At 34.5% G+C, this 15,990-nt stretch overlaps 1 protein-coding gene across 17 annotated transcripts in view; it reads right to left on the reverse strand.

Annotated features, from left to right (window-relative positions):
• Positions 1-15,990, reverse strand: part of MEF2A (myocyte enhancer factor 2A) — a 199,730-nt gene that overhangs the window by 39,438 nt on the left and 144,302 nt on the right. For 10 of the 17 annotated variants that reach the window (XM_065905908.1, XM_065905912.1, XM_065905910.1 and 7 more), the window contains 3 exons: positions 6,562-6,711; positions 4,230-4,449; positions 3,425-3,484 (listed from right to left, as the gene is read on the reverse strand). In XM_065905908.1, coding sequence (XP_065761980.1) covers positions 3,425-3,484; positions 4,230-4,449; positions 6,562-6,711 — 430 coding nt within the window. Of the gene's footprint in view, positions 1-3,424; positions 3,485-4,229; positions 4,450-6,561; positions 6,712-6,776; positions 6,909-15,990 lie in introns of all 17 variants that reach the window. The other 7 variants (XM_065905914.1, XM_065905917.1, XM_065905923.1 and 4 more) reach the window with 4 other exon arrangements.

Raw genomic sequence — 15,990 nt, forward strand, 5'->3', positions numbered from 1 at the left:
TATAAAGAAAGCTGAGTGTTAGAGAATTGATGCTCTTAAACTGCGGTGCTGGAGAAGACTCTTGAGAGTCCCTTGGACTGCAAGGAGATCCAGCCAGTCCATCCTAAAGGAAATCAGTCCTGAATATTCATTGGAAGGACTGATGCTAAAGCTGAAACTCTAATACTGTGGCCACCTGATGCAAAGAACTGACTCATTGGAAAACACCCTGATGCTGGGAAAGATTGATGGCAGGAGGAGAAGGAGATGACACAGGATGAGATGGTTGGATGGCATCACTGACTTGATGGAGATGAGTTTGAGCAAGCTCTGGGGGTTGGTGATGGACAGGGAAGCCTGACTGGCTGCAGTCCATGGGGTCACAAAGAGTTGGACATGACTGAGCGACTGAATTGAATTCTGCAAGATGATTTTTCATTAGGGGAAAAAAAAAGGGTTCCACTGTAATATCACTTTGAATAACCATAGTTTAAAGCATTAGTAAAAATGCTAAACAGGTTAGCATTGTAAAGGCTCTGACAAGTCCTACAGTAAAGAACCTGTTTAGTTTTACTTAGTACAAGGTTTGCCTCTCATATAGATAAATAATTCTTTTCATGTAGTTCCAAGAAACATACTCTGAAAAATGTAGATGAGAAATCATATCCACAATTTTAATATACTTTCTTCTTAATTTCTATGGGAATTTAAAATGCTTAATCTTTACATTAAAAAGATTTTGGGGATAAAATTGAGTTTAAACTATTTTTCCAAACTACTAAACCAAAATGGTATCATTGCTGAAAATAGGCTAAAATATATCTTCTGACTCTTCTTCACAAAAACTAACACTACTTCTGCAATACCTGTGAGAGACCATTTATTGGGGCGGGGGGTGATTTACAGCAAGAAACATGTATACTGTAAGTACTGCACAAAAATAATAACTTCCATTTGGTATCTGGATTAAGTGATGCAATGTGTCTACTTAGTTGAATCTGAATTCTAAGGTGGTACATATTAATAAGCAGTTACAACAAAAACATCACTTAGGATATAAAGCAAACGAGTAGAAAAAGTAGAAATACACCTAGAAAAAGTAGAAATACAGGTAAAATAGGTATAAAGGAGTATGAACCAGTGAGGAATCAAGATATTCAATCTTGATGTGTCATAAGACTGAGCTTATACTATATTACTGTGTAGTAACAGAAATAAGACTTTCAAGTAACTCACTAAGCAGTTAAAATATCTTAATACTTAAATTTTAAATTAAAAAAATTCATGTTCACTAACCATCATCATTAATATGATTAATTAACATTATTAGCACTAAACATATTAAAACAGTTGCCTATGACTGGGGACTGGGGGTGGGAGAGGAGGAAGGGAACAGGAATGGAATAGAAGTATAAAAGGGTAAGTGAATAGCATACTGAGAGATGCTGAGATGACGTGCCATAATTTGAAAAGTGTGACTAATGTGACCCTCCAAACCCGAGGGTCTAGAAACTAGGGGAGGAAGCTTACAAAAGAAACATGAATTTAAAAAAGAAATACAAGTAACAGGATTACATAATATGTAAAAGGTCAAATTAAGACGATGACAAAATCTGAGTCTGAAATCATCAAATGGAACACAGAAAACTGAGCAGCAAAGTCTAGATTTATAGTTGCATGGCAGATAAGAAAGAACAGAGAAAAAGCTTTAGGGAAGTATGGACAGTACAAAAGCCAAAAATAAAGCAAGAAGAGAATTAAAAGACTTATTTGATAGGAAGGAGAACAATGTTTATCAAGTCAGAGGATGAGAGGAAAAAAAAAGGCAAAGGGAAAACACATTAGAAATCTTCATATAGTTATGAAATAAAAATAATTTTGGAACTAAAACTAAGAACTAGTCAAAATTAATATTAAACAAAATAGAAATTATTGACTCTAGTCTTAAGCAGGCTGGAAAAGTCGAGAGGAGAACAAGATGCATAGTGTTGGGAGAATAAGAGCACATAGGAAAATGCAATATAAAAAGAGTATATGGGCATGTAAAGAACTAAAAGAGAGTTGAAAAGAAACTATAAATATTAGGAAATACAGTTACAAAGATAGCAGTCCTAATGTATAATTGGTAAGACCTTTACGAATTTCTCCACATTTAATTATCTGTTAAAAAAGATCCTACAACAGGTCCTATCTATTTGAGTCCATTAAAACAGCAATTAATACAGAGGCAGAAACAATTAGGCATTTATTCCTACTTTAGGTCACTATATGTTTTGTAACTCTCATTAAATAATGTCTGTTTCTTTCTTTCTCATCATTTTAAATTAAGTCATTCAATCATCAAAATTTTCTTAAGGCAGAAAAGAAAAAGTTGCTCAGTCGTGTCCGACTCTTTGCAACCCCATGGACTGTGTATAGCCCATGGAATTCTCCAGGCCAGAATACTGGAGTGGGTAGCCTTTCTGTTCTCCAGAGGATCTTCCCAACCCAGGGGTGGAACCCAGGTCTCCCACATTGCAGGCGGATTCTTTACCAGCTGAGTCACAAGGGAAGCAGCTCCTCACATTTTTGGAATAAGTGGGTTGAACATATGTAATAGGGAATTTTTCCTATAAGTTATCTGTTTTCAGATGTCTCTCTGAACACACAATACCTAAAAGAGGAAGGGAATTCCTTCCCTTGCTTTCAGATAAAAATGAAGGTAACTGGGATTATCCTAGATGAAAAGACCAACACAACTAAATCTGATGGTAACCCAAAATAATAGTTATTCCTGTGGCTCTATGATATATATGCCATGTTTCTGTAATATTAAGATCACAATCTATCTTTACCAGGATTTCAGGGCTGGGCAGACACATTTATGAAATTTTTAAACTGCAAGTCATCTTGGAAGGGGTTCCAAAGCAAAAGAGTCAATCTGGCAGCAACCAGGACAAAACGTGAATGCTCCACATGTGACGATCAAAACTGATCCTTTGAAGACAGACTTCTTAATTAGGCCCACTATTTCTTCCTACGGCAATCTCCCTGAAAACATTTCACACAATTGTAAAATACAGCGGTCTGCTAACAGTCTGATTTTGGTAGGGACAGGTGACACAGAAAGCTTCTTAAGAAATTATCTTAATGTAAAAATTGTATTAAGGCAATTTAGTCTTTAGAAAAGAACAATGTCTGCTATGAAAGAGGCATTCAATAAATATTTATTGAATGAATAAGTGAATGTAAGGTCAAGGTATGAGGAATAACACAGGAGTATCAAAAACTCTTAAGTATTAGTGAAAGTGATAACTAAACAAATCATAAAGTGACATGGTCTACTCTAGTCATTTATCCCATATTTTCCTCTTCACTTCGTAGAAACCCTTGTTTGAGGGACAGTATTCCTTTTATCTCAGATAAGACAGATGCCAACAAAGTGAAGCAGTAGGAATTCACTCACCCACTGGGCTGCTTCCAGCTCCATTTGGCACTGTGAGGTCTGAAGTGCTCAACATCCCACCTAACAACATTACAGAGACAGGAGAGAGGGCAAGGAGTGAATGTGAATTGATTCTCCTTATCTGAATGAGAATGAATTGACCAGAGGTAACCCTCACTTCATTCCTAAAAAACATGAAAATAAAAACTAGCCCAGTCTGAACTCAGCATTATGATGTAGTCTAATATATAGGTACTCATCTATCAAGCTCTGGACATGTCTGCCGTCTTGTGACTCAATACCAAATAAGTACATATTGACAAGAATGGGGGCAGTGCTAATGGAGTGCTATAAAATCTAGGAATAATGGGAGAGGAGATAATTGCATTATACACAGAGATGCAGTAAATGCACCTCAAGTTTCTGAGTTAATGAACAAATCAGGCAGAGGGGGATGCAGAAAATGCTCTCCTTCTAAGTGAGTCTATCTCTCCATTTATTTTTTAACACAACTGGATCACAATCAATTTTTAATCTTTATGATATCCTAAATAAATTTTCTGCCTGTCTAGGTTTGGCGTCCCCATGATATGGAAAGCTTATTTTCCAAAATAGGCAGGTTCTCTATTTGTTCCACAATACCTGTAAAATGCTAGAGCCACAGACTTTCAAAAAAAAAATACTTTAAAATGGGGGCAATTATGTAGTAGTGACTCTTGCTCATCAAAGCAATAACATTAAAAGTAGCAGAATAAGAAACTGTTCATATTAGCAATTAACTTTTTCATTCTTTTAAACAATCAGAAGAATAAGTATCAGTACATACCTGCACTGCCAGTACTTGGTGGTCTCTGAGGAGCTCCTGGGGATACATTTCTATGTAATGTGGCTTGAGGTGGAGAGAGCATGCTTGTATCTGCTAATGCTGAGCTGGCTGCCAAAGATGGGGACACAAGTGAACTCCCTGGGTTAGTGTAGGACAAAGCACTGGGGCTGGTCACAGGGACTGTGACAGACATTGAGAAATTCTGAGGTGGCAAACCGGGCTGTAAATAAAGAACAAGGAAGAGAAAACTGTTAGTTTCATTTTCATCTAATTAAATTTAATAATTTATGCACTTTAATTTGGTAAGGTAACACCAATTACTAAAAGAGGATGGAGGTAAGTTCTTAAAATATATTTGCAGGTTTAAGTTATTTTCTTTACAATTATATGAGAATGTTTAACATGAACATTTTCAATTTCAATTTTTATACAGTAATACATATATGCTAGTATAATATGTACATTATATATTTCAAATATTCATAGAGATGAAAATGAAAGGCCAGAACCTGATATTAAAGATGTGCTGTCCAAATTAAGATATTATAAATACATCATTGTTACCAAGAAAGTATAAATTAGCACTTATATAAATGCAAATCAGTTTAGTAGCATTACACTTCAGTTGGGAGATTCCAAATATAACAAAAGAGAGAAAGGATGTACACATATTATAAACTTCATACATCAAATCTGCCCTGGTCTGATTTAATTCACTAACCTTCTTAATGGACAAAACTAAAAAAAAAAAAAAAAAAAAAAAAAAAGCCAAATTTTATATATGTATATATAGCAATGCAACGAATGTAATAAAAATGCAAAAAAAGAAAAAAAGCTTAAGCAAAATTAACTACTGACAAGTTATCTTTAAATGTATAAAGATTAAATTACAAAGTTATGTTATTTTATTTCCCTCCAAAATAAACCATGGTCCCTTAAGAACAGTATTTTCTATTTTCTTCTTTCATTTCCTCCATAGGCCACTTATAATATACTTGTTAACCATGATAAATATAACAATCCTCTTTATAATTTGAGAGAAAATAAAAAACTTTCCTCTCCCTACATTTTAAAACAGTGATTTCCAAATTAAGGTAACACTGATAATTCAAAGTTGAAAGAGTATAAATAATTAAGTACTTTATTCAATAAGTTTATTTCAGGAAGAAAATTATAACTCATTAAAAGATATAGAACAATAGATACATGACAAAAAATTTTTAAAGGTAAAGCAATTTTATTTACAAACGGTTTTGCAGCTTAACGTTATCTGCAAGGTCACCAACATCCATATGAGGTCAAAAACAATTTTACTTTATTTTTTCTGTTGCTATATTTCTTAAGAAGGGTATTACCACAAAAATATCTCCTTAAATCTGTTGTCCATGGGCTTCTTCAGGCTATTTTGAAGAAATAATCCATAATACATACTTTAGGGCATAGTTTTAAGAGAATTAACTCTGGTAGTGAAATAAATAGCAGTGGCACCAATTTTTTCATGAAGCCTACAACGCGTATATAGTGTTAGAAAAATTAGATCAAGAATAATTGTCTTAAGCAACTCTTGCCAATGGAGCTTCAGTGAGAACTCTTTGAACTATCAAAAAAGCACTGTTTTACCACTAGATGTGTGAGCATGGAAAATTTTTAAAGTAACTATTTGTTTTGAAACCAGTTTAAGAACACTGCTTCCTTAAATTAAAATCAGGTCTAGGCGCTCTTCCTTAACACCTACAGTGCAAGAAAAGAATAGGAATTTGGAGTTACTGTCACCAAGTTGTTTTGGGACACTTACAAAGAGTCAAACAGTAAGCTACTATTATAGCAACTATATAAAATAATTAAGAATAATTTTGAAGCACCAAATTATGTAATAAAATGTAGCCATTTTATATTTTATAGTCTCAAAATCTACTTAAGTTCATATAATATTTTAAAAGTCATCAGAGGGAGAGGGAAGTCTCAAATGCATCCTTATATTTAAAATCATGGGCATTTAAAGCTGGAAGGGACCTTAAAAAATTATGTGAGCCAATTCATTCACTTTACAGATGAGAAAATTGGAATCTAGGATGTTTAGATGCCCTATTCAAAAGTAAGGAGATAGTAGCAGAGCCCGGATTAGGATGTTTTCTCTTCACTCTACATTTAAGACACTGAAGATGTACTACTGTTAAGATTTCTGCAATTTTATCTTGAAGTTCTATAAATCCAAAAGAAATTAATACCTCCCCCTTCCCTCCTTCTACTTAATGCTGTCATCACCCACTGTGAAAACAAACAAGACGTGTGGTCAGTCTCTTCATGCACAAGATAAAAGCACAAACCATACTTTAGTACTCACTGCGATTTTATGATTCCGCATCATATTATCAAATTCCTCATTAATTTTTTTATATTTTTCTTCTGTATGTGGAGTTAGCACATAGGAAGTATCAGGGTCTGGGCTGTCGCACCCTCTGTGTTCCTTCTTGTTCAGAGCCTAAATAATGAAGTTAACAAAAAGGATCAACAAATAAAAAGTAGAGGTAAAGTAAAAGTACTTACAGGGCCTCGTTTGAAAATAAAATCACTATCTTCATTTAGTTTGCTGAATCTGTCCTCCGAGAGTGGACTGTGCTCAAAGTAATCGTCAGCATCAGGGCTCTCACAACCATTAAGGCCTTTTTTTCTTAAAGTCTGAAATACAATTGGAAAATTCACACACAAATGATACTAACTTGCCATGAGTCTTTTTTGTAAAAATTAAGTAAGAGAGCACAGACTGAATGAACTGAGTAATACAAGAGCCACTGAAATGGTTTTAAATGATCACAAGTGTACTGTAATTCTTCAAATAAGGTAATCCTTAAGCAAAATTATGTTCCCATTATACATGAAGAGAAAAGGAGTATTTCCATATTTGGATTCTTCCTTTCCAAACTTCCTAGAGAATACTAAATTACTCACTGCTCTGATAGTTACAATCTAAATCTGATTACAGCCTGATCAACATGTCTGATAGGATCAATGAGATCCCAAAATATAAATACATCAAGATGATATTTTGAGAAGTTATTGCAGCATCGACATTCCTTTCTGCCTGAGAGTTCATCCCATTCACCAGAAAGAAGACACATGATATCCCAATAATTTCATCCCTAATTTGTTCTTAAATCCTTTGATTTTCCTGCCAATGCAGGAGATGTAAGAGATGTGGGTTCAATTCCTGGGTTAGGAAGATTCCTCTGGATGAGGAAATAGCAACACACTCCAGTATTCTTAGGGCTTCTCTCATAGCTCTGTTGGTAAAGAATCTGCCTGCAATGCAGGAGAACCCTGGTTCAATCCCTGGGTCAGGAAGAAGGATAGGCTACCCACTCCGGTATTCTTGGGCTTCTCTTGTGACTCAGCTGGTAAAGAATTCGCATGCAATGCGGGAGACCTGGATTCGATCCCTGGGTTGGGAAGATCCTGTGGAGAAGGGAAAGGCTACCCACTTCAGCACTCTGGCCTGGAGAATTCCATGGACTATAGAATCCATGGGGTTGCAAAGAGTCGGACACGACTGAGCGACTTTCACTTTCCAGTATTATTCCCTGGAGGATTCATGGACAGAGGAACCTGGAGTTCTACAGTCCATGTGGTCACAAAGAGTTGGATATGACTGAGGCAACTTAGCATGCACGTGCACTGATTTTCCTACATAACTCTGAAGTATAAAAACTCAAATACTTATTTATGTATGATAGCAATGACTCTTTCCTACATAGAATGTACGTATTAGTGACTTCACAAAACTTTAAATTTTGTGATAAAAACTAATTCAGCATGATCTTTCCCACCCTTTGCTAGCTCTTTCTATAGAGCTCCTTCATGGATTAATTTAATCTACTGAATTGGCTTTCTGGAGAATTTTTTTGAATGTCCTGGACCATATTGATTATTTTTCTGTTTTCTTACTTTAGGACAAAAATATAGTGAACAGTTATTATTATTTTTTTTATTTGCATTTTTTCTAATTAAATCATCACAAAATGACTTGTTTAGTTAAAAGAATACACTTAAAACCAAGGGCTTAATAATCTATAGAATATTAATTTACTTTCAGAATGTCTAAATTAAAAAAAAATCGTCATGGGTCTTATAAAGTAGAATTTTTTTTAAAGTAGATTTTTGAACTCAACAACTTAGATAGCTTTTAGATTTGCTGATTTTCAAGCCAACCACAGAAATTTTCAGATGTTAAAATTTTCCAAGTAGGCCTACCAACTTAGCCTAAGAAATATTTGAACAACAGACTAACACTAGATGAATGCATTTGTACTGTAAATGATTATTTATGTTAATTTAAGGTATATTTTAAATTATTTCATAATAACGGATCTTGGTATCCTTTCAAACATGATTTATAATAACTGTGAATGCTATTTTAATTCTTTTCTTGAAAATAGTAAAAGATAAACACACAATACATTAAGATATGAGAATTTTTTTTTTAATTTATCTGGTCTATTTTAAAATTTCACTTTATTCAATTTGATGCTTAAAGAATCGGAAGTAATCATTGGGATATCTATGTTAGCTGTTCAAATTTCTTGGCATGCACTGGGAATCCCACCCACAATGCCTCAAACTTTCACCACAACACATCACTAAACATGAGCAGACAGCATACACCACACCTATTTCCCCAAAGTTGGCCTCAAGGCTCTAAGTTATATATGTGGGTCTAAGTAATCACTGAACTTTTATGTATACATAGTCATAAAAAGTCCTGTTGTTTGTAACTAAAAGGTGAAGATATATCCTGCCCCATTCATGGTAGCAAGTTCTGCCTGCCAAAGCTCCACACTTGGAAGAGCTATCATCAAGGAAGATGTTAACAATCAGAATATTGAAACACAATGAACTCTTATAACCAACACAGCTACAGAAAGAGAACAAATATAGTAGATGCCTATATACAGATTTTATCACAAAGTTGATTTATTCTACTCTGAAATCTCCAGATATTTCCCCCTCATATTCCTATATCTTAAGGTTAGGTAATTCACAGTCTTGCTCTTCTACTAACAACAATCACCCAAACATGTCTCTCTGAACATTTTCAAATTACAGAAGAAAAGGAATATGGTTTTTGTTTAATAATCACGCACTTTTATCCTACAAGAGTAGGGTTAATCCTACTTGTACTAATGAGGAAGAAAAGCATTCTGGCATCTCCAGTTCTGCAAGCCTTCACTTTAGATGGGGTTCCTGTCATGATGAGAGAATTCAAGAGGCTGTATCAGCTCTACAGATAAGCTCATGTACCTCTGTTGGATATCCAACTTGGGTTTTATCACTAGAACATGAAGAGTTGTTTTGAGGATCCAACTACCATAAAAAGACTTTTTCTGTCTTCTTTATCAATACCACATAGCATAATAGTAAAAGTTTCTCCTGTGTCACTGGTACTAACAAGTGGAATGCTGGTATCTATTAACAAGGCCAGGTAAGGCATGTAAGAAACAGGCTAGCTTCAGCTTTCTTACATGCTGCAAGCTAGCCACAATAAAAACACTTGTTCAATGAAGAAAACACAACCTGAAAGGTCACCATTAGGGGGGAGTCTGCTTTTAAGTGGGAAAATTCAAGAATATTAACACTGTGTACTCTCTATAGTTATTACTGAAGATAATAATGTTCCATATTCTTAAGTAAGCAAGATTTTAAAAGTACTTTATTCTTGTACATGTGATTGACAATTTTTCAGGCCATTATGGCAAAACTTAAGGGGAAGACTCTATTGTGCCAGAATAATTTGATATTTCAGGGGTATACACCACTTAAGTTAATGTATCTTATTTGCTATTCTTAAATGACTGTATTCTGAAATACAGATTATGAATTGCTAAAGGGATCAATGGGTGATGAAAAATAAATTATTAATCAATTTAAGCTGTCTTGATACAATCTGCTGTGTCTTTATATCGGTGTTCCAAATATATCTAAAGAGTCTAACTAGAAACATTATTTACATGAAATCACAAAATTAGTGTACCTACAAATTTCATCAGTCCATTTCTACAGAAGACAGACATTTTACTTTTGGAGTGTCAGTTAAAAACCTTTAAAAAAACAAACTTTCGACTTGTCACAACGAAGTTAAATTCTATTATGATTTTAATAGCTTTTCTTTTTGTGATGTTGGGAATTTTATGTAGGTTTTAAATAACGAATACCCTTAGAAAACATTTACCTTCAATATTTGTTACATAAAGACAGAATGTAAAAATTTCTTAAATGGATGAAAAAATAATTGCTAAGTGTCCTTAATTTAAAGCAATACATTCAATTAGGACACATCCTTCCAGGTTATCTGATTCACTGCGGTTCGTGCTGGGTCTTCAAGCTCTTTTACAACTCTGCAGAATCAGAAGCTTATTTGTAGAAAGCTGAGAGTAATACAAATAATTACTGTTTATAGATATACAAATAGATTCTGTCTGCAGGTCTCAACTGACCTCTTTTCTCACTGAGGAAGAGGTCAGTTTTGCATCTATGAAGAAAATTCATTTTGCCTTCTTGATGAGTGAGAGTGTTACTCAGTCGTGTTCAACTCTGCGACTGTAGCCCACCAGACTCCTCTCTCCACTGGAATTCTCCAGGCAAGAAAGTAGCCATTCCCTTCTCCAGGGGATCTTCCCAGCCCAGGGACTGAATCTGGGTCCCCTGCATTGCAGGTGGATTCTTCACTGTCTGAACCACCTGAAAAGCTTCCAGATGGGCTTATGCACTTGTCTTTGGCTTTACCTTTGGATTTACCTTTAACCAGTTGCAACAATTTTTCTGCTCCCTCAGAAATTAGTAAATAAAACTCTTGACATGCTCATTATATAGCTGAGAGCCATGATTTTACCTTTTTCTGGAGAAAAAACAAAAAAACCTGTTTAACAGTTTTAAGAGTGAAATCACCCTTGATTCATGATTCACAGCAGATCCAAATGCAGAGGAAAGAGCTTGGTCTTTTTAGAACTTAGTACTGGACTAAGTATTAATTTTTTAAAAGAAAAAACAATGTGCTGTTAAAATTTTTGAAAATACTTGATTATCTAATTAACAACCTGTATTAATTTATTATGGTATCAACAATTAACATAATTATGATCAGAGAAGGATTATCAGATTTCAGTTCTCTTATTCAAGAAATTAAGGAGAATAATCCTTAATTTTTGTGACAATTCATAAATGAAATTATTATTCATACTACAGTATTAAGAGTATAATCATCTAAAACTGCAATCCACAGACTCTCTCGAAACAGGGTTCCTTCTCCATCTGAAGCTAACGAGGCCCAAAGTAAAATTCAAGCTATTGGGGAAAGAGTAGAAAAGTGTTTTGCCTATAAACATTTCCAGGGAGAAGGAATCCCTATACCATATCTAAACTTTCCAAACAGGATATGCCCAAATTAAACTTACAAGTAAGAGGATGTTTTCTTTTCAGTTGTGGTATTAATTAAATCAGTTTTATTGAAATGAAGAGTAACCTGAAGCTCACTTATAGTTGGATGAAAGTAATGATTTTATACCTTCTTCCAAATCTGTTCTGAAACTTTGAAGAACTATACACCCAAGTGACTAATGCACATTTTCATTTGGATATTTGGCTAATATCACTATTTCAATTTAATCAAGATGGAATCCATTATCTTTTATCAAGTATCAATAGATCTCCTCTTTGGACTTAGAAGTCCGTCAACACAGCAAGCAATCTCGCTGTTCACTTTGCTCTCTCCCCACATTAACATGGAATTCCAAATTCTGTAGATATTTTATCCCATTTCTATTGCCACCATACTCATGCAGGCCTGTGCTGCTTTATATCTGGACTCTTTTTAAACCTTCCTTCACTTCTCTTTCTTCTAATTTTCCCTATAAATTGTTACAGATTCAGCTCTCTTCCATATCACTTTGTATTTGTCACCTGTGTTTTAAATATTTGATGGCTCTCGGTGATCTAAAAGCAGTACTCTCTCAACTTTTTAGATTATCCCACCCCACCTGTAAACATATTTCATGCACAGCCCCCAATATATGCATACATTGAAAAAATTATAAGCATGAATGACTGTCAATCTTTTAAAATAGTAACAAACATATCTTGGGATAAAATATAATTCCTATTATTTTCTCCCTGAACCCCAGTAGTTTTATACATCTTACATCCCTCCTGAAATAACAAATGTGAAGTACAAAATCAAAATTCCTTAGCCTAACTGCAAGTTACCTAAAAGCCTACTTTTCTTTCCTTTCCCATTTTTATGCTCCCTGAAACTTCTGACCCAGCCAGAGTAGTCAAAATTATTGTCCTCCTTACAGTCATAAAAATCCCTCACTGATGTCACCCCACTTGCTTGAAACCCTGTCTTCTCTCTTATCTGTATGACTATCTTATAGCTCACTGTAGACTAGTTTGAACTGCTTTTTTCCATGAAACTTTCTTTCCCCACTGCTTCATATGCTGAAATTGTAAGAGCACTTACTCTTTAGAGCATTCATGTAACATATGCAAAATTGTGTTTACTTATCTTCTGCATATTTTCTGTATTCTTCAACTAATGTATGAACATTCAAAGACTGAAGTCTAGACTGCTTTACATTTTCAGAATCTAGACAAACAAGGTGCCACACACACATGAAATATGTATTTATTAATACTTGCACAATAAAAAACACATCACAAAGGAGAGACCAGGATGATATGATGTTACTTCAGATGTTTTCTAAAACATAAAGTTATGAATTTGTTATATTTAAACAATAATATAAGGCAATTCAGAGACATTAATTTGTACTAGGTTGATCCACAGAAATTGTTGACAGCTGACTGCATCTGAACCACAAAAATACAATTTTATAAGTGTAATTTCATATGTAAGTTCAACTAATAACAACCTAGACTCTGAAAGCTGCTGGAACTCTCCAGTGGGCTTTTGGATATGAAAGATTAGAACTGGTAGTGCAAGAAGACCTCTCATTTTAAGTGTACATTTAGCTATAATCAACTAACAACCAAAAGTTCTTATTTTGGATCTTATGTTGAACAAAGAAGGCTGAAGAATAAACCAAGAAGTCTAAAAATAAAAAGTCATACTTTGCTTAAATAAGAGAAACTCTATGTCGTCTACAGAGGATCAACCCAGTTAAAAAAAATTATGTTAGCACTGAGACAAAGGTTCACAGTTCACTAAATCTTTTATCCTACTGAGAAAGCATCAGCAGTATCATAATTTAAGTTTCTTAAAATTTGGGAATTATGTTCTGGTTACAAAAATGGCTAATTGGATAAGAACCTAGAACATCAATTAGTTTTACATGAAGACCATAAGCTGTGCCTTCAGGAGAGTCGTCTGGCAAACTAGTCATGGTGGCAGAGATGAGGGACCATGGAAACTTTGAGACAGAGTTCCTCTTCAGGCCTTAAGGAAGCCAGGTGCTTCCTTTCAGCCTTGGGTGCCATCTGCCTATATTTTTCCAATAAATTCTTCTTTAGTTAGAGCCACTTTAAATGAATTCATATTCTTTATAATCAAAGAACCTTCATGAAAAAAATTGTCACAATTCTTTGAGTCATTAGTTAATAGTCTCCTTACCTAAGTCATCTAAGTCTCCTAAGCAAGTCTGGCTAATGCCTCCACAACTGAGACCAGAAAAGATCCCAAACTTGGAAAAGCTGACTCAAATAATGGCATATACACCAACAAAGATCTTTAAAGTCACATGTTCTACTGTTCTATTTATAAAGTATTCACAATCTTATCTTTCAATTTCAAAGAAAACACTTTTAGAATTCTGGGTATATAAAAACACTGTTTGGCTGGCCCTGAACATTTGCTTCTCACTTTCTGGTCTACTTTACTGAATCTGTTGGCGAAACTGAAGACAGCAAGAATAAGGGAAGAGTAAAAAGGAGATAAGAAACCAGGAAAAATAAACCTGAGGAGGCAAGAACAATGCTGTTTTAGACTTTTTTCTAGATATCTCAGTTTTTATTTAAAACACAACAGAAACATATTTCAAAAAGGATTATAAATTAGGCAGAGGCAGCTAATTTTAAATAGATTTCTTTTTGCTTATAATCTTTCATCAGCAAAAAATAACTTTTAAAATTTCAGACATAAAAATAACATTTATTCTCCATGGAAATTATATATACAATGCAGATATATATAAAATATATACGCCCTAATACATATATACACACTATAATCTTTGGTGTTTGTTCACAGAATGAAGAAATCTAGGACTCAGGATATTGTTCATTGTAAATATATTTAAATAAACATTTAAATCATGTGGAATCTGAAATAAAAACTGATAAAAATCCCAGAGGACTGGTATTTTCTGGAATTTTTAGATGATAGTGAATTTTGGATTCAGGAGTCTATACTGCCTGTTTACCAGAGCCCATGTCAGATAAGACTGTATTTTTAACTACCATCAACCAAGAATTGAAAATATTCTTTGACACACACTCTATTTTATAATGATAACTGTCAAATTCCATTCCAAAGTAGTAATAATCATAGCACCTAGAAGTGAAACTAGGGAATTAAAAGTACTCAAAGGTATATAGACATAGTTTAAAAATGCATGATGAGCTCATCAATTATACCAATCCACAACATTATCACCCATCTTAAATCACATTTCAGTGAAACAACTAAGCAACTCCATAAACACTGGCTGAATGGATAATTTGTCACCTCCAGCATAAAGAATAAATGAGTGCTTAAAATTATGGAATGAAGTCTTAAGTCCCAAGGAACTTAAACTAGATTTTAGAACTTTTTTTAATGTGAAAAGTTCTCCTTTTTTCCATTTTTAATAACTGTTTCCAATTCTGAAAGATACTTATTCTTCCTAGACACTTTGAAAATAAAAACATTTTTTAAAAACTGGACATAATACATTAAAGGGCTTCCGTCATAGCTCAGTCAGTAAAAGAATCTGCCTACAGTACAGAAGACCTGGGTTTGATTCCTGGGTCAGCAAGATCCCCTGGAGAAGGGAATGGCAACCCACTCCAGTATTCTTGCCTGGAGAATCTCATGGACAGAGGAGGCTGGCAGGCTACAGAACATGGAGCTGCCAAAAGTCTGACACGACTTAGTGACTAAACCACCACCAATAGAAGGTGCATCAAAATTTATATAAAATTCAACAATTACAAAGTGAGCAACAGTAATTCTAATCAGGTCAAAAAATACACTAGAACCAGAACCCTATATATCTCCTCCAATCACATAACCCTCCCCTCTCTCCTCCATATACCATCCTAAGTCTGTGGTGTCAACTTCCTTTACTTTTATCATAGGTTTATGACATACATCCCTCCAACTATAACTGGCTTCCCCAGGGGCTCACTGGTAAAGAGTCCGTCTGCCAAAGCAGGAGACGCAAATTGAATCCCTGGGTCAGGAAGATGCCCTGGAGAAGGAAGTGGCAACCCACTCCAGTATTCTTGTCTGGAGAATCCCATGAACAGAGGAGCCTGGTAGGTTCATGGGGTTGCAAAGAGTTGGACATAACTTAGTGACTGAGCATGCACATACTTCTAAATATTATGTGAACAGAATATATGCACTGTATTATTTTGTCTGTTCTCCTTCAATACACTTGACGTTTAGGGTTGCAGGTAGTTACAGATTAAACATTTTTATTGAATATTGTACTATATTATATGGGAGAAAGCTTTATCCATTCTATTACAGACAGACATTGAAGTTGCTTCA

The sequence above is a fragment of the Muntiacus reevesi genome, chromosome 15 (genome assembly GCF_963930625.1).
Source record: "Muntiacus reevesi chromosome 15, mMunRee1.1, whole genome shotgun sequence".
NCBI lineage: Eukaryota > Metazoa > Chordata > Mammalia > Artiodactyla > Cervidae > Muntiacus > Muntiacus reevesi.